Source organism: Panthera onca, chromosome A3 (genome assembly GCF_046562875.1).
Source record: "Panthera onca isolate mPanOnc1 chromosome A3, mPanOnc1 haplotype 2, whole genome shotgun sequence".
NCBI classification, from domain to species: domain Eukaryota; kingdom Metazoa; phylum Chordata; class Mammalia; order Carnivora; family Felidae; genus Panthera; species Panthera onca.
Genome location: NC_138341.1, coordinates 7,466,094 through 7,492,110, shown reverse-complemented (window position 1 = coordinate 7,492,110; position 26,017 = coordinate 7,466,094). Strand labels below are relative to the sequence as shown.

The following is a 26,017-nucleotide window of genomic DNA, read 5'->3' as shown; positions in this document are numbered from 1 at the left end:
TTTCGGAAACCTTAGCTCCTCTCTCTCTCCCTTCTCAGATCACAGAAGGACATTCTGAGACTTCCCCAGGACTTTGTTCTCCCGTAAAACGAATCCTTCCTCCCCAGCCAATTGTTGTTTTTGTGTTGCCGTGCGAAGATTATTAGTATAATGAGGAGAGTTAATATTGCATTAATCTGGTTGTTAAATTATTTGCATTATCATAGTCATTAGCTCGGTGATTGCAATGTTGTTTCCATTTCAGCTAGCTCCTTGTGCATTCCGTCAAAACCTCCAAAGATAATGGAACCCAGAACCACATTTCACAACAGATTGAATATCAGATTTATAGAATTTATGGAAATCCGGCCTGCGGTGGCCACCCTGCACACTGGGAAAAAAAAGCAAGGGTAGCAAGTACAGGCAGGTGAGCCCAGGGCAGCCCCCCGCCCCCGCCCCTGCCCTCCCACATGGGGTGAGGGGTGGCGGGGCGGTTCTCCAGCCCCTGACAGCGCTTTTCTTGGCACACAGGACACAGGTTAGCTAACCGGCTCCCATCATGACCCCCGGCATAGCCCAGGCTACAAGGCTGGCGAAAAGCCTGGGTTCATTCATCTGGCTTTTCGTCACTGGGCTCCACAGTCTTTGTGCTTGAACCAAACCCGAACAGCTACGTTGCTGATGGCTGAAATGTGTCTGCCGATAGTCTCCCGAGGCAGCTTTTACTCCTCAGCTGACCCGACTCAGAAACCTCACTGCTGTGCCAGAGCTAGAGCACAGATCAGTTTACAGGGGAAGACTCCCATTAGCCGAGCTCGTTGTATAAGCTCGATGTATAAACAAGAAGCCACGTTCTTCGCTGACGATGAACACGCGAGCTGTGACAAGGAAGGACCGCACAGTTTTCTCCCAGGGATGCAGTCTCGCCTTCACCCGCTTCACCGGGCCTCCGTGTGGCCCTCCTCTCCTGCTCCCTGCAGTGGTGAGGCTGTCCCGGCCGCACAGGCCGCTGAAACCCAGGCTCCACCTCCCATCACTGCCGACAAGCCCGCTGCCCATTTGCCCTCGATTTCTATTGCAACCCCTCTCCTTGGGGCTTTCGGGGAAAATACAGGCAGTGGATGGAGCTCACTTCAAAATGTTGCTTTTCACTGAATTCCAGAATCCAGAGCAGTCCCTTTCACATAGTCAAAGCTCAATGAGTCGTGAGGAAACGGACGGACGGATTGGCCTGGCCTTTGCATCTCCCTTCTCTCTTCGCGCAGGGAAGCACTTCCCCGGGCAGCAAACAGACCCTGGAAAGCTGACGGCCCAGCGGGCCTCATCCTGGAGGAAACACCACCGGCCCTCCCCGCCTCGGACCCCGCCGGCTAGCCTACCTCTTGTTGGCTCACAGCAGTGCCTCACTTACAAGCCTGGGAGCTATTCTCCCCTCTAAGACTATGCATGTCTCTGTTCCATTATAGACGGACTTGAAATGCAGCTTTGAGAGTGGTTATATTTCCAAGGTCTAGACAGGCTCCTTGGGGTGCCTTCAGGTTCTACCCATAGACCCAGGCAGATCCTGGCCAGAACTGCCAGGTCCTTGGAGAGCACTGTGGGGTGGGGGCGTTGGAGTCAGATGACCCGGTTTAGAAGACTGCCTGTGTGACTTCGGACAGGGTGAACAACCTCTCTGGGCTGCAGCCTCCTCACCCTTAAAAGAGAATCTACGTTGCGAGACCTTTATGGCACAACTTTATACCTCTCTGGGGGCACAACAGGGTTCACCTAGTCCTGGCTCAGCGTCGCTCCCACGGCTGGGGGACTCTGGCTCCAGGAGAACTCCCTGCAACGTCCTTGAGGAAATCCTGCCTGTTGGAGAAGATGGGAAGGAAGAGGACAGGTGTCACCCAGGCCAGGCCCCATGGCTCAGGGCTCAGCAGCTGCTACCGGTCAAATGAAAATCAGAGGTGTTGAGGCAGAAAGGAAACATTTTGGCCTGAAACGGGAGAGGAGGGACTCAGAAAAGGTGGAGGAACATTCCAGAACCTGACCGTACGTAGTTGGGGGTGGGAGACCCAATTCTCTGCCCCACCCTCACTCTCTAGTAAGGAAACCACAGCCTGGAAGCAAGGGCCTGAGCTGGGGCCACACTGGCTCAGTTTGGGCACACAAAAACACAAATTATAAAAGAAACAAACAAACAAAAAAAAAACCCAGTACATTGGACTTCACCGAAATTAAAAAGCTTTGTTTTCAAGATCTTCTGTGGAGAAAATGAAGAGGGAAGGCACAGGCTGGAGAAAATATTTACAAATCCCATTTACACATCTAGCAAAGGGTTTGTATCCAGAATATATAAATAATCCTTGCAACATAAGACAAAAGATTTGAATAGACAGCCAACCGCAGAAGATACATGTAGGAAAACTGAGCACATGCAAAGGCGCTCAATGTCGTCAGTCATTAGTGAGATGTAAATTAAAACTCCAGGGGATACGCTGGACACCCGCTAGGATGGTTACAATGGAAAAGACCGGCCACCCGAGGACGAGGACGCGAAGCAGGTAGAACTTTCCGGTTGCTCTCACATGCTCGCGGGCAGGTAAAATGGGCAGTCGCTTAGAAAACAGCTTGGGAATTTCTTAAGTTCAACATAGGGCGCCTGGGTGGCTCAGCCATTAAGCATCTGACTTCGGCTCAGGTCATGATCTCACGCACGGTTCATGAGTTCGAGGCCCATGTCGGGTGAGCTCAAGCCCCGCATCAGGTGAGTATGAGCCCCACTTCGGGGGAGAGCCCCACCTCTCTCTCTTTCTCTCCCTCTCTCCCTCTGCCCCTCGTTCGCTTACACACTCTCTCTTTGTAAAAAAAAAAAAAAAAAAGTTAAACGCACACGTACCCTCTCACCAGCCCTTCTGCTACTAAGTATTTACCCGAAAGGAACAAAAGTGTACATCCGTAAAAGACTTCTACGTGAATGTCTGTAGCAACTTTATTCATAGGAGCCAAAAAGGGGGAAAACTCAAAGGTCCGTCCACAGCTGAATGGATAAAGAAGTATGGTGCATCCACACCGGGAAATACCACACAGGGGTAAAAAGGGATGGACCCTGGTGGGATAAGATGAATTTCAAAATAATTGCAGGTGAAAGAAGCCAGACGCAAGAGAAAATATGCTCTAAGACTGTACTTACACACAATGCTAGAAAATGCAAACTGACCTAGAGGGCAGAAGGCAGATCAGTGGTTGCCTGGGGACAGGGGGAAGCTAAGGGGGAGCCCGGGGAGCAATCACAGAGGGACAAATCACAAAGAGGAAACCAGGAGTGGTTCATTAGCTTGATCCTTGTGATGGTTTTCTGGGGGTGCACACGTGTCAACACTTAATAAATGGCACACATTAAATATGTACAGCTTATTGTATGCTATTTATACTGTAATAAAGCTGGAAGGGGGAAATAAATCACTCCAAAGTAACAATAAATTCCAAAAGGCAGCAACAACATAAAACATTCTGTAATCACCGTGCAATTAAGTTAAAAATACAAGACAAGGGGCGCCTGGGTGGCTCAGTTGGTTAACCGACCGACTTCGGCTCAGGTCACGATCTCGCAGTTTGTGCGCCTGCATCGGGCTCTGTGCTGACAGCTCAGAGCCTGGAGCCTACTCTCCCCATCTCTCTACCCCTCCCCTGCTCACGCCCTGTGTCTCTCTGTCTCTCAGCAATAAATGAATGTTTAAAAAAAAAAAAATATATATATATATATATATATATTTATATATGACAAAATCTGTGGGGGAAAGGCCACCATCTTGGGGCAGGAAGAGTCTTTCACTCACGCATCAAAGAAGCGGTCCAAACCCAAACCGCAGAAGGTCTAGAAATAATAATGATGAAAACACCACATGTGAGGTCCTAGGGGACCTAAACAAGTCCTCAGAGGAAAATCCAAAGTCTTAAAAACTTACATCTGAATAAACAGACCAAAAAAAAGTGTCCAAAGTAGGAAGTGAGAAAAAGAACCACATCAACCTAAGGGAAGTGGGACAGAAAAGTGCTGGATTAGAAAACCAGCCCCCGACCCCCCAGGCACCTCCTCACTCTTCCTACACCCCTCCCTCCACCCAGGCTCACAGTGGGTGCAAAGCCCCTGACTGCCTTCCCCACCTGTCCTCCCCACTCCCCTCTGGACTCACCAGACACCCCTCAGGGCCTGCTCCACCCCTACCCCACCCCAGCTCTCCTGCCTTCCAAGCCTGGCTCCCCTGGGGAGGAGGGCCAAGGGGACCGGGTGTGAGCACACACCTGGGGGCAGGGGTGAGGGTGTGAGCACTCACCTGGGGGCAGGGGTGGGGGATGAGCACACACAGGGGGCAGGGGTGGGGGGAGAACACACACAGGGGGCAGGGGTGGGGCAATGAGCCCACACAAGGGGGCAGGGGTGGGGGGTGGGCACACACATGGGGCAAGGGTGGGGGGTGAGCACACACAGGGGGCAGGGGTGGGGGGGTGAGCACACACAGGGGGCAGGGGTGGGGGGTGAGCACACACAGGGGCAGGGGTGGGGCAATGAGCACACACATGGGGACAGTGGTGGGGGTGGGCACACACAGGGGGCAGGGGTGGGGGGTGGGCACACACAGGGGGCAGGGGTGGAGGGTGAGCACGCTCACGGGGCAGGGGAGAGGGGATGCACTCGCAGCTGCAAGGTGTGGGCTACCAGCCCCCAGAAGAGGGTCCTGCTCATGCACCGGCTGAATGAGCAGAGCAGCCGGCAGAGGTTGGGACGGAAGGCAGACACAAAGGCCACCCACACCCCTTCCCAGAGCAGTGGCCCCCACTTAGGGAGCCGTCGGGATTGCCAGGGACCTCCAAACATGCCGAGGCCCAAGCCCCTCCCCCAGACACCCAGATTTAATCTGCGCACGTCTCTCGACTTCGGTCGGCTCATTGCAAGAACCAGGAGCGACAGGGGAGAGGTGGCCCAGGAGGCAGGAGGGCTGGTCTGGAGCCCAAACATCATCTCTGCCTCTTGCCGGCTGCGCAACCTCAGACCAAGGCGGTGACCTCCCTCAGATATAAGTGTACCTCCCAGAGGTAGCTGGGGATCGAGGATCACTGACATGAGTCTTCGGCTCGGTAGGGGTACCAAGGGGAACTGTCATCACTGCTCGTCCCCCCCCCCCCCCCCCCCCCCGCTGAGCAGCTTGATATCTGTGAGCCCAGGGGGCTCCAGGACCACCTGCTACATCTGGGAATCCAAGTGTGAGCAGGCGGGGAGAGGCTGGCCACGTAGACAGGGCCACCTTGGATCCACAGTCCCCAGCTTCCGTGAGACTCTTCTGGATCCAATTCCGAATGCCTGGCTCCTGGCTCAATGGGCTTTGTCCCAAACATGTAATTTCTATTTTGATTCCGTGCGACATTTAATGAAACGACTTTCAGACACCACGCAGCATGTCTGAGTTATGAAAGCACAGCTTCTGGATCCCCAACACGACACAGTCACAGGCCCCTCTTGTTGCTTCGGGAACTGCCCCTTGTCTCTCGAGGGGGGTACACTGAGCCCGCGGATTCGAGGTGCGAGGGGCCAATGTCGACCTGATGCAAGCCCCCTCCCCCCCTCCCGCCCATCTGCCCCAGGGCTGGCGCTCCCCACCCCTACCCCCGCGGCTTCCCCGCTGGACAATGACAAGCAGCCTCTGCCCGGCTTCCTCTCTCCAATCCAGTGCTGTTCAAATTGCAGATCAAAAGCATTGAGGGAGACGGAAAATCAATGGAGAGGATCGCAAACAGCGTTTTTAGAAAAACAAATGAAACAGAAGAGAAGAGAAAACGCTGGAATGCATCGCACACGGTTGGAGTGATCGCCGCTTCCTGGCACCTTGGAAGGGTCAGGTCTCTGTAAAACGAAAGACTGACGGAGCAGAGCTCTAATCCACTGCCATCCGGCCTCTTGGAAACGTACACCTGATCTGTTACTCCTCTGCTAAGTCAGTGAGGGCTTAGGGACAGAGTTCAGATCCCTCAGCCTGACACTAAAAGCCCCCAAGACCCGGTCCCTGTCCACCCGAACCCTCCTTCCCTAGCAGAGGGCAGGGCCAGCCGGGGCCCCTCGGTGCTCGGCGGATCGAGAGGACTGGACAGCCCGACTGAGCCAGCAGTGCGTGATGTCACCGGGGCCGTCTCCTAGGTGATCCCACGCCACCTGCTGACCTCCCCTGGGCTGGGAGGACTTCCTAGATTCTATAGAAGCAAAGGTATAACTATTTCTGGAAGCCTTCTGTTCAAAAGGAAGTAGAAGCCTTACAATCTCTCAACAACTCGGCTATTAAAAATAGAAAGTTCCACCTACGCACGGGAACAGTTTGTCGGGGATCACTGAAGGGCCAGAGTCGTAAGGTCGCTCATGTGTTTGGGGGCCGAGGCAGCTGCCGGGCTCAAGAGCCGGAAGAAGACAGACAGCTGCCTGCGGCAGGAGCCACAGCTCCAAGGCCCCCCAAATCTCTAGAAGCACAGGGATGCCAAGTGATACTCTGCCAACAGCTCCAGAACACTCATTTCCCACACCACGTAAACATCCGGACAAGCACAGGTCCCAAAGAAAATTGACAAAGAAAGCAATCGTGCCTTAGCAAGTCGATGCGAGACTGAGTCTCTGACCTTGGGAGCACCCGAGGAGATGCCCTGGGAGCTGGCTGCCGTCTCTGGTCGCTCCAAGTCCATGGACGACAGCACAACCCAGCCCAGGGCCGGGGGCCAGCGGGGGCTGGAAGAGCTGGTGTGCAGGAGGATTCCGCCTTCAGTCTGGGCTCCGGGCCCCGAGGGCCCCCGAGGGTGATGGGACCGTCTCCAGAACGCCCTGCGAAGGGGCAACAGCGGCAGGATGGACAGAATGGTCACTTAGCATCGGCAGCCACTCGCAGGTTAGCCAGGACAGGGGACAGGAGGAGGAGCGGGGAGTGAGCCCCATTTACCAACCACCCCCTCAGGGGCCAGAGGCTCCAGAGCATTATCTCATTTAACCCTCACTCTTGTGACCCTTCTGCTACCGTGTCAGAGACCGCAGCCTCTCCCCCACTCACTTGCTCCTGAATTCCCTCATTCATTCATTCCCTCATTCATTCATTCATTCATTCTCTCGTTCATTCATTCACTCGCTTAGTCACTCGCTCATTGAATAGATGTTTATTGAGAGAATCTAGAGCACTGTGCCCGAGTCAGAGGCCAGCTGAAGATACCGTGGGGGCAGCAGACCGCGTCCTTGACCTCAGGGGACTCACAACCTGGGGGGCGGGGGGAAGGGTCAGAAAAGCGGCGGACAGGTGTAATTCTGCATGATAAACCCTCAGAGCAGATGATGCTGCGGGCCATGGGAGCACAGAGAAGACCCCTAAGCCCACCCCTCCGGGCCTGGGGAGGTACCCAGGTAAAGTGGTCTCCGGAATGAGACGAGTTGGACAGGTAGCAAGGCGCAGGCAAGAGCAGGGAAGCGGCAGAAGCGATGTGTTTGACGCCCTGAAGCCCGGTGAGGGTCAAGGTGAAGCCAGCGAGGCACCTGGACTGGTGCAGGATGAGGGCTGTGGCTTTATCTGGAGGACTGGGGGCGCCCCGGGGGCTTTAGCAACACGGTGGCCCCGCTTGATTTACTTTCTGAGAGATCGTTCTGGAGGCTGTGCGGATAACGGACTGGAGGAAGGCAGAGCGGGAGACGGCAGGCTGACCGTGAGCGTGGCGGTAACCCAGGAGGTGGCCGTGGGACTGCGCCCGAGCGCCATCTGGGAGTGGATCCGCAGGTGGTGCTGGGGTGGGGGTGGGGGCCATGAGGCAGAAGGGAGGGTGCGAGGCGCCCCCTCCCGGCCACGTGGGGAATAGCAGAGCCCATCCAGGATTTAGGACCTAGCTCCTGGGGGCATTCACTGAGGAAACAGGCGACCAGCGTATCAGGGGTGCAGTTCGGGGGCAGCGTCCCCGAGCGGGGCGCCCGAGTGGAGATGTCTGTCTAGTTGAATGTTCGGTCTGGAACTCAAAACCTACATTGAGGAGAGAGTTGCAATTCCATAGACGGGTGTGAAGAGGCTCCAAGAGAAAACCCTACAGGGGCAGAGAGGAGAGGGGGAGCAAAGACTGGGAAGGAGAGGCCTGAGCGGGAGGTAGGTGTGGGATCGCGAGCCACGGGGATGCCGTGGGGGGGAGGGGGGGGTGGGCAGGGAAGTGGGGTTGCTTCCCAGGACCTCCAGGAACCAGGCCTGGAACCAGGTAGGGGCAGGGGCGCCCCGGGGAGGGGGACAGATTCGCCGCTGCCCCCTGGGAGAAGTGGGGGGTGGGGCACCCACAAACATCAAGAACAGGCAAAGCAGCCCAGGTGGGCAGAGTGCAGGCCTGTCACTGGTCCCAGCCTCCCCCCCAACTCCCACCTCAGCGCTGCTCCTTTGCTGGAAACTTCCCTCTCCGGTCTGTACTCACCCCTCCACAACCTCAAATACCACCTACACATCAGGCTCCCGAGTGCCGTCTCCAGCGCCGGCCTCTTCCTCGAGCTCCGGTCCCACGTCCTCACCAGCCCGTCCAGCACGTGCCGACGCACCCGGCAGGCGTCTGGAAGGACACCTGCCCGGACGGCCTCTGGGCCCCTCCTCACTGCCCCACTCCTCACGCTTCCCCATCTCAGTCGCCACAACCCATCCTTCCAGGACCCCCGGAGCCTCTGACCCCTCTCTCACACACAGGCAACTCCCGAGCTAATCCCGTCAGCTGTCGCGGCCGGCGTGCCACCTGTCCCTCACCTCCTGTGCCGACAGGAGGGCCCGAACCCACCCTCGTGTCTCGCTGTGCTCTGACCCCACAAATCAAAACCGTCCCTGCCACAGGACCTTTGCACTTGCGTTGCCAACACTTAAAACAAGCTTTCCTTGCCAACCGTGTGGTCTGTCCCCACTTCCTCCTCCCGTCCTTCAGAGCCCTTCCTCGACTACCCACATGAAAGAGCATGAGCCCTTTACCCATCCCCCTCCTGCCTACTTCCATTTCCTTCCCGTGACTTACCGCACGGCGGTTAGTTGGCTGGTTTTCCGCGTCGCCCGCCAGTGCGCGATCTCCGCGAGGGCCTGGGCTTCCTCGGCCTTGTGCTTTGTTGTCTCCCGGCACCTGAGCAGAGCGGACACGTGTAAGGCTTTCAGCAAACGGGTGTCAGTTCCTGGTGTCCCCGACCCCACGCCTCACCCTCCTCCCGACCGTTCGGTCTTGTTTGTGCTACTGTTTCTGGCCCTGGAACAGCAGCGCTCCTACCCGCCCCTCCCCTCTTTCCTTCCCAGCAAGAACAGCTAGGGGGTTCCTCCCCCTGCGCTCTACCCTCTCCCTCCCAGACCCAAGCGGCACCCTCCTCGGTGTGACCTTGGGACATAGGACCCTTAATCGCATGCTGTCTTCACTGTAAGACCAGGCCTCGGTCAGCAGGCTCCCTCCATTCAGACACAAGCCGGTGCCCTCTACAGCCAGAGGGTCTACTGAGGCCTCCGTGGCAGTAACCGGCAACGCAAAAGGAGAACGCGGGTCGTGCCCACGGGGTGGAGAGCCTCCCTGGAGAGGCCACATTCGTATAAGAGACGTCATCCCAGGAGAGCCCCAAGACCTGCGTAACTGAGCTTGGCTGGGTGGGCACCGTCCGCCTGCAGACCTAACCCCTGGGCCCAGGGGACTGTCTCAGAAGCAGCAGAGCGGGACCCAGCTGGGTCCACTGGGCTCCAAAGCCCAAGGTTTCCTGAACTGAAAGGGGGCACCAGGACGGCGCCCCCCACTCCCCGGCCGGCCACTGCGGACAGAGACAACCGGCTCCCGGTGCCCAGTGGTCCCCCAAGCCTCCAGAGGCAACCTGGAGGAGTGGGCGCCCACGGATCACCGGCACGGCCCCCTCAAGTGGCCATGACGTCTGCATGATGCCGCCCACACGCCCAGGGCACTTGCAGTGGTGGTGGTGACACGTCGAGGGCCGGCCCAGCCCTCCAGGCGCGGGGAGAGGAGGCAGCAGCATCGGCCCCAGGGAAGCCACTGCTTTGTGGCAGCAACCGCTCTCCAATATTTATTAGGGGAAAATTGAAACAGGGAAACAGAACCGAAGGAAAAACTGCTGTCACTCCCGCCTCCCTGAGACAACTGTTTTCACTTCTCCATTTGCGGTACCTCCTGTCTTTATCCATATGTACACATATTTTTATGCCATTGTAACCACGGGACGCAAATAATTTACCGTCTGCTATTTTCCTTCGCCATCGTCCCGTAAGCAGCTCCCCACCATCCGTATCTACCCTTTATAATGACTGCTCAGCCCTCCCCGGGGGGACCGGGGAGAGACTACATAATTCGCTCACCCATGGCCCTTCCGCTAGGCATTCAGATTACTCCCAGCCCTAACTCTCAGTGGAGATGGGAAGCTGAATCCCCTTTTAGAAATTTCAAAATGAGGGGCACGCAGGGGGTGGGGGTGGGGGGGCTCAGTCGGTTGAGCGGCCGACTGCGGGCTTTTTGGGTCACGATCTCGCGGTTTGTGAGTTCGAGCCCCGGCTCGTGCTCCGTGCTGACAGCTGACAGCTCAGAGCCTGGAGCCCGCTTCGGATTCTGGGTCTTCCTTTCTCTCTGCCCCTCCCCCGCTCCCACTCTGTCTCCCTCTCAAAAATAGATAAAATATTTTCTAAAAGTTTTCAAAATGAGCCGGCCATTCAGCGAGCATTCGTGGAGGACCTTCCACCTGCAGAGGACACAGAGCCTTGCATGCACACTCCACACACAGGCACAAATACAAACCCGCTGCCAGCCAGTAGCTCACGCACCACCCGCCCCTCCCCCGCCGGCTCCCAGCCCTTCCGTGGCTCCCCACCGCCACCAGGTCAAGTAGAGGCTCCCCCCCCCACCATGGCGCCCCAGGTATCAGGTCAAGTACAGCCTCCCCAAGGCCTGGCATCCCTCTCCGTACCCCACAGGGCCCAGGCTGACCTTCTCAGCACCTAGCGCCCTGCACCGGTGGTGTGGGTAAATGTTCAACAGCCAGCTCTCCAGAAAGGGACCCTGGATTGTAGCATTTACTAATCCCCATGGTGTCAGTACTCCCACCAAAGCGGATTCTGAGCACCACATGCTCAGCAATACACCGTTACATAGTTATTCGCACCACGGAGACACGACAGGCGACAGGTGTCACCAGCCTCAGGAGCCCCAGGAACAGTAACATGGTTAAGACAGAGTTTAAGTCGTTACTATATTTCTCTTTAATATACTTTACGAATGTTGAGCTTACGTCGTTTACTTTGTAATAATGGCTGTTGTAACTAACCACTAGCTCAGTGTTATGAGCTGAATTATGTCCCCCTAAAATTGTCATCCCTCTGGGCTGACAGCTCGGAGCCTGGAGGCCGCTTCGGAATCTGGGTCTCTTCCTCTCTCTGCCCCTCCCATGCTCCTGCTCTGCCTCCCCCAGTCTCTCAATAATAAATAAATGTTAAAAAAAAATTTTTTTTTAAAAATATTTTAGCTCTACCTAAATACGTTCTCTGTGGCAGCATTTCCATTCTGCCACAGCAGCATGAAAGCAGCCTTGGACAGGCAGACGGGAGTGTGGCCGTGTCCCGGCAAAACCATCTATGAGCGCTGAAATGTGGCTTCGTATCATTGAAACATGTCACGAAATACTATTTCAGTATATCTTTAAAAATTCTTAGCTCAGGGTCTGTACAAAAACAGGCAGTGGACCAGACCTGGTTCCTGGGCCCAGTTTTCTGACCCCCGACCTTCCGTCTGTTTCCCCCCCCACACCTCACCCCCCCAGCACAGAGCCGGGGACAGAAGGAGGAGAGAGGCTAAGTTAATGTTTAATGATCGAGGGTGAAGAAAGGAAGGTCAGCCAGCCGGGGGCAGCCTCTCCGATTCAGCTGCAAAGACCATTTCCAGGCAACATCATGAATCTTTTTGAATGCAAATTTTTTTTCTAATAGGCCCAGGGAAAAAAGGCTTTCTGAAATATAAATCAAGTTTCTCCCTGCCAAATAGACCCATCACCTCTTTGTTGCCTCTAACATTCTAAATGATCTCTCATTTAGAAATAGAAATAACGGGGTGCCTGAGTGGCTCTGTCGGTTAAGCGTCCGACTTCGGCTCAGGTCATGATCTCACGGTTCGTGAGTTCGAGCCCCGCCTCGGGCTCTGGGCTGACAGCTTGGAGCCTGCTTTGGATTCTGTGTCTCCCTCTGTCTGCCCCTCCACTGTTTGCACTCTGTCTCTTGCATTGTCTCAAAAATAAATAAACATTAAAAAAAAAGTTATTTAAGAAATAAAATCCAGTGCCTCTTCCGTGAATAACTTCTCTTCATTGAGTATCTCAAAAATGAGCCCAATCAAACCCGCGGAGATAGAACTTGCAATCAGTGTCGCCAGGGGCTGGGAGGGAGGGGGGCCGGGGAGGAACTTGCTAATGGGGGGAGGGCCTCTTTTTGAAGGCAGGAAAATGTTCTAAAGTTGATCGTGGTGATGGTGACACATCTCTGAATGCACTAAAAGCCAACGAAGTTTGGCTTGAAATGGGTGAACTGGATGGTCTGTAATTATACCTCAATAAAGCTGTTTCAAAAAATACGCTAGGCATTAGTCACCTGATTCCTACAATGGCATTTTTTAAAATTAATCTCTACAACCAACGTTGGGCTTGAACCCACAACCGTGAGATCAAGAGGTGCACGCTCTTCCGACTGAGCCAGCCGGTCGCCCCTCACGGTGACAATTTCTAAAGCCAGCCTTTTTGCCACCGTCCCTGCACCAACGGAAACGAACAGGCCCGCTGGGGTGTGGAAATGCAGTTCAGTAACTGAAACCCAGATCGGCCCAGGGGAGGCCACGCCAGTCCCAGGCAGGGCACCTATTTGCACACCTTCCAAAGCAAACCTGGCAGAGCATGTCCTGGGTCCCCGCAGGAGAGGCTGTCCGCCCCCAGGTGGAGGGGAGGCCCGGTGCAAGACCTCGCACAGGCAGCCGGTCCCCAGGATCTTTCTGGAAACAGCTGGAACCTTCCTGTGTTCCACCTGCCAGGCTCGTTATTGCTTCCCACCTCCTTACTAAGCCCGAGATTCCAATTCCCGTGGGAGTACGTGACCCTCTCCTCAGCCTTCCTAGGGCAGTGGAGGCTCCCCAGGCCCACCATGCCATTGGGGGGTCTTAGGCAGAAGCAAGTTGGGCATGGTTCCCTGGGTCCAAAGCCTGGGCCAGTGAGAATAGAGGAGACTCCTGCCCAGACAGGCCACCTGACCAGTGTCAGGGGCAAAGCAGAGCAGGGCACACAGGCAGAACAGGTAGGGAGCCAGAAGCACTTTCCTCGGGACCAGAGTAGAGGCCTGGGGTGCCTGTTCTCAGAAAAGTTTGCATGCCATGGAACCGGGACACCTGAGTCCCTGACTGGCCGCTGTTTATCCACCTGCAGTCCTCAGCAAGGCCCACGACCTCCCTGAACCTCTTGGACACATCTGTGATGTGGGGGGGGGCCCGCGCCCCCAGGGTGGCTGTGGACCAAATGAATTCACGACAGTGGGTGCCGTCCAGGTAGAACTTCGTCGCATGTGGCACAAACATCCTGATGCTCTTAGGAATTTATTGGCTTACTTAGGTGAAAATCCTGGGGAGTGGAACTCAGGCGCGGCTGGATTCAGAAAACGAACAAGGTCCTGAAGACCCCGTCTTCTCTGAAGCCCCCTGCGGACCAGCTCTCCTCTCCTGAGTCTGGGCTCCTCTCTCAACAGGGCCTGCCTTCCTGGCTGCGAGGAGGCTGCAGCAGCCCCACACCCTTTGCACCCTCAACTCCAAAGCCAAGGGTAAAAACGGCCTCCCCCGCCCCCAAACTTAACCCAAGCCCTAAGCCTCCGGCTGGGAGAACCCGCAGGGGCTGTCAGAGGGCTTTTGATAGTGAGCAAAAGAGGTCAGTCAGTGGCCTCTGAGGGAAAACGAGGCTTTCCAAGGCCCTGCCCTCTCCTGAAGCGTCTTGCCAACACCAAGAGAGACAGCAGCTCCCTCCCACCACCTCCATCCAGTTCAGAGTATAGAAAGAAAGGCCTTCTCTGGGTCACAGGCAGTCTCGCGGGTCCTATAATCTCTCAGGTCAGGCCACGCCCCCAAGGCTCTGCCCTCCCCAAACTAGGAGGACCTGACATCCCCACTCAGCAAGTCTTGCCATCTGTCACCATCCAGGCCCCGACCCCTGGTTCATCCCCTTAGTGGGGACAAATTGTGTGCATCGTGCCGTCCATTAGGTTACACCCGCCGAGCCCATGCTGGACCCAGGACTCCAGCCTGTGGCCCTGCCGGGACATGGGAGGACCAGGCACCTTCTCTCTGGTAGGAAAGTGAATTGCACCTGCTGGAGACAGTCGATAAAGGCTGTGCTCCGGGGGTGAACCTCCAACCACCTGCAGGTACACTCAGAGGACTCTGAAACAGGGACGATGCAGACAATCCCAGGTGAGGATTAAAAAAGCGGGACAGTGACTAAGGAGGGTTAGGTCAGAACCACAAGACATTCCCCCTTTGGCCACCACGTCCAGCCTCCATGAGGCCCTGGGAGGAAGGAGAAGTCAATGCCCAAAGACACTGCGGACAGGGAGGCCACGCGGTCAAGTGCGGAATTACAACCGCGTCTCCCCAGATCATCCTTCAGGCATGAACTTCTATTTGCAGGAAGCCTTTTTGCCCTTTTCTCTTGTTAACAGTTCAGCCCAAGGCTTTTCCCCATCCACCCTTCTGCATTATGTAAGTTTTGGAAATGGATTCTCACGGAGTCTTGAGCTCCTGTGATTTCAATTGGCTAGGGCGGTCTGCCTGCATTTGTTCACGGATCTCATGGTGGTTTCCACTCACCACGCTTTGCTTTTCTCATCTTTTCAGCCTGTTAGACTGATCACGTGTCCCACACCCCTACGCTGCCTCCCTGTGACTCTGGTGGGTTCTTTCAGGTTGTCCTCATCTTGCCAGCAGAACTGCAGATTCTTCAGGTGTCTGGGGAACCTGCGTCACCAGCCTCTTATTTTTAGCACAAGGACCTTCCCCCAGTGTCGCCCCTGCCACGTGGTCCAGTGTTCTGGGTCCCCCTGATTTTATCCGTGCTTAGGCTTACTACAGGCTGACCAATTCCTATGCTCACCATCCTTCCTTTGGGTACCATTTCCTCCCTAAAGGGCATTCTTCACTTTTCTTTTGAAGAGGGGGATGCATGAACTCTGGCTGAAGTCTCCCTTACTTCTGAATAGGTTTTCATTATTTTCTCCGCATTGAAAAGATTTGGTTCCATAATCTTTGGCTTCGACTGTAGCACTGTTGCAAATTTCTGCTTAATGGCTGCTCCTTTATAGAACTACCGTTCCTGTAAACGTTAATGACCTTTGTCGATATGCTGCACAGACTCACTACAGGTGAGTCTAAGTACGGATTTATTTTCATTTACTGGACTTGGGATTTCTTGCACTTTCTGATTGAGTCGCTTCTAGGAAACTATCAGTCATCACCTCTCTCATGAACATCTATCTCCTTTAGAAATAACATGCACCCCCTTCCACCCTCCACATCTCCCCCCCATCTACTTCTAGAGAATTCCCCCAGGTTCTTTCCTGTCACCCATGCACCCTCAGTTGTGTTCCCTCTTACTAAGCATCTTTTTTTTTTTAAGCTCCAAGACTTAATTCCAGTAGTTTTGTTAGGTTATGTCTAGAAATCGTAGCAAGATTCTTTTTTTAATCTTTCTTTAGAATACTCCATTCTTTGGGCTTTCATTTTTTTCCCTCTGAACCCATTAGATCTATCATTCTGTTAACTGGAAGTTCTTGGGTTTTTACCTGTTGTTCCTACAATCATGTGGCTTCCTCCTGTTTGTTTTGTAACCTAAAAATGGTGAACACCGTCTGTGGGAATCACAGGCACCCAGGCTGGGGTTATGGATGTTCCTAGATCACAAACCCGTGAGAGGTGCAGGCCTAGGATTTTGATTTGGGGGAGTCCAGAAAGATAAGCACCCTCGCCCTCTCCCCCAATGCCAGTGGGATGATTTCCTAGCCCCATCTCACTGTGGTCCTGGCTTGATGGCAGTTTCTGTACTACAGGTCAGTCCCTTCCCTCCAAATCTGGGAAGGGGGGTGGTCTTTGGTCCCTCACCCCCCAATTTCTCTAAGGGACTAATAACCACCCCCAGCACTCTGATAAGCCCGAGCTTCCCCAGTCCATCTCTGTTCCCAGCATCTGAAAATTCCCCTTTCTTAGCAAGTCATTACCCACTTAACTCTTGTGATCACTGGTGTGTTTGAAGCCCGGAGGGTGTTCAGATCACCTCCGTCTGCTCTCTTGCTGGAACCACTCCAGTCCTTAGAGCCAGGCCAAGGGGACTGTGGTCCCTGAACCTTACATCCGGCAGCGGGGTCAGCCATTCTCGTCGTAAAACATCCTGGTGTCCAGAATCCCCTCCCAGGAACGACAAGGGCCGTCACTGACCGTTCTCTTTTTCAAGTGCCCGGAGTACACCGGGAGGGTACCCTCCTCCACAGAAGTGGGGTGGGGCCGGGGGGCCTATTAGCTTTCCCTGGGCCGACAAAAGCCACGCCATACAATCCTGCTCCCTCAAAGCTACAGCCACACCCCAGGGAGCCAGGACTGTATTACTATGCAGAACTAAACCATTATCTGGATCTCTGGACCAACACTGGCAGAGCTATTCACCCTCAACAGCACACACAGCCAGTCAGCTCCCTGGCCGCGTGGCATTAGATACCCGTCCAGCTCCAGCTATGTCAGGAGCCAAGGTTCAGGCTGGATCACAGGCCAGGGTGGGCAATTCTGACTCAGTGGCCCGAATGCACTTAACTGACGCAGACCCTCTATGGGTCTGTTCTAGAGAAGGTAGCTGGCATAGGTGGACAGCAGGTGTAGGTGTGACTGTAGGTGACCCACAGGGAAGCTATTTGGAGTTGGTCCCGAGAGCGTGGCTGCCCCAAACACCCACAGTGGACCTGCCACCAACCTGACAAGTCAAATGACATTCCGAGTGCCCCTCGGGTGGAAAGGGCAAAGATCACGTTCCTCTAAGACACAGAACATGCCTGCCCCCAAGACATTACCCACACCAAATACTCCGCTCAAATTATTTCTCCAGGGCCTGATCCTTGGAGGTCTCATGCTGAGACAGGGGGACGGGCAAGGACCTGGATGTGCCTTCTCCGCGGAAGTCTCCCATCCCTTCCCCCTCCAGAGAAACAAGGTCACCCCCTCCACACGCCTCTCCTAAGTGCTCATCCACCTCAAGCTCTGCTGCTCCTTCCCTGCCCTGGTTCCGCGACCACAGCACTAACATTCAGATTCACTTGTGCATCGGCTTCTTGCTTGAGAATAAAGGTAAGCTGCGCAGGGCGGGCCAGACCCCCTGCCCACCTCTACCTGCTGGGTTAAAGTGGCAGACACAGGTCACGATTTCAAAGACGCTTTAAGAAGGCAGGCCCGGCAAGGCCATTTATGGACAGAGGGACCAACCCAAGACTACAAAGAAGTCCATGCAGGTCAAGTTGATGAGACGAGGAAGCACAAAGCTGTGGAGATCGTTAGCCCCTTCTGGTCCCACCGCCTGTTGTTTAGCAGATGGGAAAACTGAGGCCGAGAAGTGGTTCACTTAGGGTTGCTGGGAAATTAAACCCAGTCAGTCCGGGCTTACAAACTCCGCGTGCAGCGTAGTTGATGCTTTTGACCGTCACCTTTCAGGCAGACCCGTTTCCTAGAGACCTTGTGCCAGAACAGGCATTAGGAAAGTCCCCTCCCCAAAATGGGATGAAAAGCAAATGAACTCCTAAGCCTTCATGAAAAAAAAAATCCCGGTTTTTTCTTCCTAAACTGAAATGCAAATCTTATCAAGGAACAGATGCGAGAACAGTGCAGCACACCTGCGCAGCATTCGATTTTGAGACTTCTAAGTGCTTTAGGCTAACACCAGTTTCCCTTTAAACAGATCAGGAAACTGAATCTGAGCTGGCAGAAATTCTTACACTGCACGCCAAAGGAGGCAGAATCCTAAAACCCGCTTCCGGCTTCCAACTGCATGCACCTGACACGCGGGGCAAAATGTTTATTCACCTCTGTGTTGCACAAGTGTAAAAACCACACAATCTGGACCGACTTTAGGTAACAATAATTTAAAAGACAGGAAGCCCCTCTTACAGAAGTGCTTAAATCAACTATTTGACAATTTATACAACAAATGAAGAAAACAGACAAGGGAACAGGGCCAGGGATCAGCCAACACAATACAACGGTAACAAACGTGGCCGAAGGATTGGTGCGTATCCTCCTTCACGTTCCATGTAGCATCTTGGCCGGTTTTCTCCTTTTTTGGGGGGGGCTTGGGGGACAGGGGTAACAAAGGCAGGTTGCCTCAAACTAGCCTTATTAGGTATATTATTCTGTACTTCATTCTAAAATTAATATGTGAATAGAACATGTATTTATAGCTCACGCAACTCTAGTTTTCTCCTGAAGGTCAGGAATCCGACAAGGCAATGCTCAGATTTAGGCAGGCACTGAAGTGAAGTAAGTGCACTGAACAATATCCCCTTCGATCATGAACCGCGGTGCCGGGCAATTATTTCAAAACATGAACCACAGATACATCGGGCATATACAGCAAAATGACATTTCCTAATTTAAAAAGCATGTAGCAAATATGAAAGGATGAAGTCAACGGTACCTACTTACACATGAAAGCAAATCAGAATAAATGCCCCAACTTTTCAGGGAGCCAATTTCAGTCCTGGTTTTGGCCACTTAACTGGAGTAAGACCTCAAGTGGGTCATTTTGTTCAAGGATCGTTTGAAGACTCAACGTACGGTGCTACCTCCGATCCTATAGCTAAGGACCTGAGGGTCTTTCACAAGAACTCAAAGTTGGGGGAAATACGGTTTGAGAAATAGACAGAAACTGCTCCTCCTGCACCCCCATGTGACCAGCAGCCCACTCACATCACATTCTAATCCTTGATGATTTAAGTTGGAAGCTCCTGTCCCCTCTGATCCCACCATACTCGACCTGACCTGTATTTATATAAAACGCAACCTGCCTTCTTTGGGACACCAACTGGCTAACACCCAGCGGTATGTGCAGGACTGACTTTAAAGCTGATCACAAAGCACCTCAAGTCGTTAAAGGAAATAAAGAGTAGAAATAACATGCTCGACTTGCACAGGTTTGGCAGACGTGGGTCACCTAGTAAAAAAATCCCGAACTGGCTCCCATTAGTGGTCAACAGAATGCTCTGCGTTTGGTCTAGAAACCAAGTTAGGTCAAATCAGGCCTTTACCTCAACAGTACAAAATAGGTTTGTGTGTAAAGTGCCAATTTTATATACAAAGCAGTAAGTAAACTTTAAAATCTGCTTTGAAGCACCAAGGCTGACCCCCTCCCAAGGGCCTTGTAGCAACTGTTTAATCCTGCCGGGTCAGACTCAGAGAGTCCCCACACCTTGAGCCATGATTGCTAAGAGCCATGAAGTCACGGACAGCCAGGGTGCTTGCAAAAGCCCAACACGGCCAAGCTCTTTCCTAAGAACCCAAGTAGCTTTCTTCCATGCTTCTTTCTAGGGGAGACAACTAGCATCACTAATCAACAGGCTTGCGTACGAGGTAGCTACACAGTTTTAACAATACTATTCATGAACACTATTGGTGATTCATAGTGTAGCTAGTTGATTCACTTCAAGTAGCTGATTTTTTTTTTTTTTTTTTTTTTTTTTTGATGAGAAGGGTTGGAGGGGGAGGAATCAGCAACATAAGAGCACATCTTCGTTCACTTAGAAGTCAGCATCCAAGGTAAAAGAATTCTCTGTTGGACTTGACATCACTCCCATCCTCTGATACTCGCCTACTCTCTTCTCAAAGAAGTTAGTCTTCCCTTCCAGTGAAATATTCTCCATAAAGTCAAATGGATTTTCTACTCTGAAAACCTGAAAAGGTCCACAGCAAAATTTGAATACGGAACACCAGTTTCCGGGAGAACCAGAAGGCTATAAACAATACTGTACCTTGCCAAAACCTAGCTCCAGCATAAGTCTGTCTGCCACGAATTCAATATACTGCTTCATTAAAGTGCAATTCATCCCAATTAGTTTCACTGGCAAGGCCTCCGTGAGGAATTCCTAGGGACCAAAACAGAGCTTCTCAGTAAGATAGCAGCACAAATAAAGACATCTTCTAGCAAGCACGAAGAGACCCTGATGCAAAACCCACCTGTTCTATCCTAACGGCATTGATAATAATTTCCTTCACTCTCTGCTCTGAAGGCTTGTGGACCAGGTGTTTGAACATCAGGCAGGCAAAGTCACAGTGTAGACCCTAGGAAAAAAAGGTTTAGTATCACTGTAACGCCAGACCTTTATCATTAACATGCAACAGGAAATGGCTTTACCCTTTTCTGCATTCCCCTTGTACATCTTCCCATACTACAAGCACTTTAACTGTCAAAAAAAGGGAAGAAGAATCCAACGGCCATCTGCTCTGCCCATGCCAAGGCGGGCCCATCTGCACGCAAGGCCCTCCATGCTGCTACCCAGGTGGCAAGAGCAGGCCAGGTCCCGGCCCTGCGGCTCCGTGAGGTAGCCAAGGATGGCACAGGACTTCTGCTCCAAGCGTTCTTTCTACAGCATTCTTTCTACAGCCAGGAGCTCTAATTGTGCCACAGTTCCTGGCAGGAAAGGCAAAACTCAGTGGCCAGGCTAGTTTTGAGATTTACGACCTAATGCTCAGGAAACCAGTGGTGCAGTTTCCAGTGAATCGAGTCTGTGAGTCCTAAGGCCAAGTAATCCCTATCTTCCCCTACAGGAAGGCAGAGCATCTTACAAGGCATGATCAGCTGTCTGATCTGCTCATTGGGCTCCAAGTATGGCAGGGTTCGTGGCCCGTGCCTTTCAGACTGGACTTAAATCAGAACATCTGGACATACTCCACCTTCCTCTCCAGTTTAATCCAATGGCACTCAAAGACATACACTGGACCGGAATGGATTCTCACTCCATCAGGATGCTCAGCCCACTGCGAAATACACTAGGGCCACAGATAGGCTACCGGGCCAACATAATACAACATCCCCTCACCTACAGTGCAGCGGACATATAAATGTATTGAGAATACAAATACCTTCCAGTAAAATGAAAGTAGTGTTCATTCTCTGCCAAATACAGGTATCACTGAACTCACATGTCAAATGTAGATATAAGGCAATCTGTTGTCTTGAGTTCCCTTCAGGGAACCCAAGAGTTGTAGATATTTGGGGTGCAGATTAGCCTGTTGTGTGTATTAGACTCACCTCATCTCTGCTAATAAGTTCATTGGAAAACGTGAGGCCAGGCATCAGGCCGCGTTTCTTGAGCCAGAATATCGACGCGAAAGAACCAGAAAAGAAGATTCCTTCCACTGCAGCAAAGGCCACAACCCGCTCTCCTGCGGAAGAGTTAACATCGACATAGTTCTAGTGGGCAACCGAGCACGTGCACAGGAAGGGCTCACAAGCCAGTGACCGTCACCAGAGGATGAAGCTCAGGCGTAAGTGGGGCCAAAGGGGTCCTCACCGTAGGTAGACTCTTTGTCGCCAATCCAACGCAAGGCCCAATCCGCCTTCTTCTTTACACAAGGCATCGTCTCGATGGCGTTGAAGAGAAATTCCCTAGTAGGCACCCAGAGCGTCAGCAATTATAGCAAAGACCTCCTATCACAAACATCTAGGGAACAACACTGGGAACGAAGGCCAAATCAAGACTCAACCTGAAAATGTTTTCTCATTACTGTTTTTGCTTTTCCCCCAGTGTTTTTTAAAATCTCGGCATTCATCTGGTTCCTGTTAATACAGACCTAAGTATTCTTTAATTCACAGGGAGCCCCGAGATCTACGCACATCGAAAGCCTGAGTCTATTACACCAAGAGCACTTATCAGCTTAATTATATCAAGTCCAGGTCATGACAAGGTTCATAGGCCCTATCTTTAAACGTGAAAAGCCATAAAATCTTAACTGCTAAGCCTACTTAAGCTATGCTGACCATTATCTTCCTCGACACCCCGTCCACCACCAGACTATAACATCAGGCCAATTATATGGGCCCCAAGTGCCATATGGATATAATAAAACAATTAAAGCCAATAAACTAAACAACCTGAGATTGCTTCCTACTAGAATTCTATGCCTCACTGATGAGCCCAGGTCAGGAAAGAAAATCGACCGGCCCCACACTTACTTGGGTCTCTATTAGCCTCTTCCGCCTCCAATGTATCCCTGTGCTCAGCTTGGGAGCCTGCAAATTCCCCAGCCCATTCCTTATCAGGTGACCTTGTTTTCTTTTTTTTTTTTTTTTTTTTTTTTTTTAATTTTTTTTTCAACGTTTTTTATTTTTATTTTTGGGACAGAGAGAGACAGAGCATGAACGGGGGAGGGGCAGAGAGAGAGGGAGACACAGAATCAGAAACAGGCTCCAGGCTCCGAGCCATCAGCCCAGAGCCTGACGCGGGGCTCGAACTCACAGACCGCGAGATCGTGACCTGGCTGAAGTCGGACGCTTAACCGACTGCGCCACCCAGGCGCCCCAGGTGACCTTGTTTTCTGAAGCCCAAGGTCATCAGACGGTCGGGCTCCCTTCACTCTCTCTCCATGTCCACATGCTCTGTTGGAGACCTGGGTCTGCCTCTCCCTGGCTTTTGAAGCTTAACCATCAGACTTTCCTGATCCTGCCCCTTCTGGTTATTCATCCCAGTTATGCCTACCTTTGTCTTTTCTCATTTATTTATGTTTTTAAAACGCACGAGTGGGGGAGGGGCAGAGAGAGGATCCGAAGCGGGCTCTTCGCTGACAGGCCGACAGCAGCAAGCCCCGCGTGGGGCTCGAACTCACTAACCTCGAGATAGTGACCTGAGCTGGAAGTCAGACACCCAACCGCCTGAGCCACCCAGGCGCCCGTCTTTTCTCATTTCTGTCCACAATGTTTTTACCCCCAAAGCGTTTCCCCAATCCTGCTAGCCCTACCAAGTCGTCACTCACCTTCCCTCTTCACACTCTCCCTGGTAATCTACAAGAGTCTGCTTTTCAGCTTTAAGACTTCTGCTCCACACAAGGCTCCCCTCCTGAGCTCTTAGTACCCAGAGCACTCAGGCAGCCATTGCTAACTTTCTCCTCCTCTCCAATCTTCAAAACGTAAGATGGGCCTTAAGCTCCCCCTTTGGGATCCCATAACAAACCATCACTCTGGTCAAACAGTTCTGTGCCTAAACTCACCTAATGGTGAACTGCCTGCACATCATTATGTAACTCGTCTCCCTTCTATTTCTAGGTCTTAGAATGACCAACAAGAAAACGGAGTAACCGCCTAACTTTGTTTGTAAGTGACTGGCTCCTAACGTCAATTTAGGCCTCTTCCTCAGAGCAGACGTGACCACGCGTGGTAGGGATTTGCCTGCTTAGCCATTAGTGTCATTGTCTATCCCTACGTAAGCTCAAAAACTTGCAACAGGGTAACAATAAGTGAGTCCTAAACGCGTTGGCATACCACCCAAATACTCACCTCTCTCTGGGATCTTTAATGTAAGTGTCAATGAGGAGACTATACATCTCAGAATGGATGTTTTCCATGGCAATTTGGAAGCCATAGAAACAGCGGGCTTCAGTAATCTGAACTTCTTGGCTAAACCGCTCCACCTAGTGGTAAAACATCACAGTGCAGCTTGAGGAGAAGCCACTCAGCCCCAGGACCCCAGATCCATCACTCCCTTTGTACCATTACAAGGTTTGTTTCTACTTGAATATTTCTTCACTGTGCTGTGGTAACGCTGGACATTTCATGCCACACGCTCATTGTACAAATCAGGAAAAGAGATAACGCCTGTGTTACAGGGTTTCTGCGAACGCTCATCAGTTCATTCTTTCCTAACTCATTGCAGGAAGGATCCACTCACAGTAAGACATACACGGAATCAAGTTATCGGAAGAGCAAAGCCACAAAAAGAAAAGCAATGCCACAGCCACGAGGAGTAAACCCATGGCTAGCACTTAACATGGCCTTTGAGCTTCTCTAGAACCAGGGGGGAGAAAGATACCCATGAGGAAGAAACAACTGCAGAGCATATTATAAAACAGCAAATTCCATGTAACAGAACTATGACCTTACAAACACATATGCTATCAGGGCGGGACAATGTTAAAGGTGAGGAAGGAGGACATTCTCTCAAGTCTTGAAGTGAATGAAAGCAGACGTTGTTTGGAAACTCACCAAGTTCTCATTTACTATGCCATCACTCGCTGCAAAGAAAGCCAGAACATGCGATATAAAATATCTCTCCTCTGCCTTCAGGGACTCCCAGTGCTGAATGTCCTTGGAAAGATCCACCTGAAGTTGAGAAGTTTCACAAGGGGTTTACACACACGGGGCCTCACATACATACTTGGTTCTTAAACCTTTTGAGTCTACGAACACGGCTTGATCGGTAACATCCCTCCCATCCAGAACTCCCTTTGCCAGTGAGAACAGCTCACATCCTCCGTGGGCAGCCATCCCCAAGAGGAGCCAGAGGAAGAGTCAAGTATATCTCCAGCCAAGGCATAACCGCTAGGGCAGGGGTCCGCCTCAAGAGTTGGGGGGCAACGCGTAAACTTCCTTCTTAAGTCTCCCGTTTCCTGATCCTCGTTACCTCTTCGGCTGTCCAGAAGGAAGCCTCCGCTTTCTTATACATCTGCCAAATATCATGGTACTCGATAGGAAAGATGACAAAGCGACGAGGGTTTTCTCGGAGCAGTGGCTCATCCTCCACGCTGGGGACAAGCACCTTAGTTTTCTGCCGGGCGAGGGGGGTAATGGAAATACGAATTGTAGGGCGTCCCACATGAAATTGCCATTTCTTCAGGCCAAGCGCGCCCAGTGGTCGGCAAGCTCATGTGGTTCAGTGTGTAAGTGTCAGCTGTCACACGTGTATCTTACATAGAACACAACCGGGAGGTATCAGAGGGACAGGAGGAAATCTACGGAAGTGTGTGGCAGGCCAGGGAGGGAATGCTTTGGCGGGAAAGGAGCGCGGGCCGGGGAGGGGCTAGGGTTTGAAACGGCAGAGGAAACAATGAGGCTTTGGCGCCAAGAGCCGGCTGGCGTCCCCTGCCGGCAGCGCCCCGCCCCCACAGGCCCCTTCCCAGCCGGCGGCCAGACCCCCACTCACCGGCTCGGCGGGCTCCTGGAAGATCCTCCGGGCGGTCTTGCTGGCCAGCACGCGGCTCCCGCTGAGGGCCGGGGGCTGCGGGGAGACGCGCGGTGAGGGGGCATGCCCACGTCCCAGGAGACCCCCGCCGCCCCGGCCCGGCCCGCGCGTCCTCACCGTGTTCTCCTTGTCCGCCAGGCTGAGCCCCTTCAAGGGCGAGAGCTGAAGCTGCTGCTGCGGCTGCTGCGGGTCCACGATGGTGGCGAGCGGGACGCGGACGGAGAGCATGGTGGTGGCGGCGGCGGCAGGGAGCGGACGAGGCGGGCGAGGCGGCGCGCGGGTCCTGGGAGCCCCCGCACCGCCGCGCGGGCTTTTAAAAGCCCCCCGGCGGGGCTGCGCGCTCAGTGGGCGTGGCCAGACGCCGCCTTCCCATTGGATGCACCGGGCCCCACGTCAGCCGTTCGAGAGCCGCGCGGGAGCTGCAGCGCCGAGCCGCCCGGGACCCCCCGGGACCCCCGGGACCCCCGTCCCCGGGCCCACCCCGGGTCCCCTGGACCCGTGGACCGGGCTAGGGGCGCCGCCGCCCGACTCCCTGCGGGCCCCACCGGACACAGGCTGCAGCCCCCGCGCGCCCCGGTGGCTGTGGCGCGCGCGGGACTCACTCCTCCGGGAGCGGCTCGGATTGAATGCAGCAACGCGATTGGAGGCCGCCCGGAGCGGGAGAGGATTCCCCCACCCCTGAACCGTTTTCGCGGGTCCGGGCGAGTGGTTTTGCAAATGAGGTTGGTGCAAATGCCTGAAAACGCCCCTGGCTGCAAGAGAAGCTCGTGGTTGCGCCC

General features: G+C 53.3%; 1 protein-coding gene across 1 annotated transcript; it reads right to left on the bottom strand.

Annotated features, from left to right (window-relative positions):
* Window positions 1-19,719: 19,719 nt before the first annotated feature.
* On the bottom strand, window positions 19,720-25,576 carry RRM2 (ribonucleotide reductase regulatory subunit M2). Its single transcript, XM_078444989.2, has 10 exons — window positions 25,356-25,576; window positions 25,200-25,274; window positions 24,681-24,824; window positions 24,263-24,379; window positions 23,558-23,691; window positions 21,579-21,673; window positions 21,317-21,450; window positions 20,242-20,346; window positions 20,037-20,150; window positions 19,720-19,958 (listed from the first exon to the last, which is right to left on the bottom strand). Exons 1-10 carry the CDS (start codon window positions 25,464-25,466, stop codon window positions 19,806-19,808), a joined length of 1,182 nt encoding a protein of 393 aa, XP_078301115.1. The 5' UTR covers window positions 25,467-25,576; the 3' UTR covers window positions 19,720-19,805.
* Window positions 25,577-26,017: the final 441 nt, after the last annotated feature.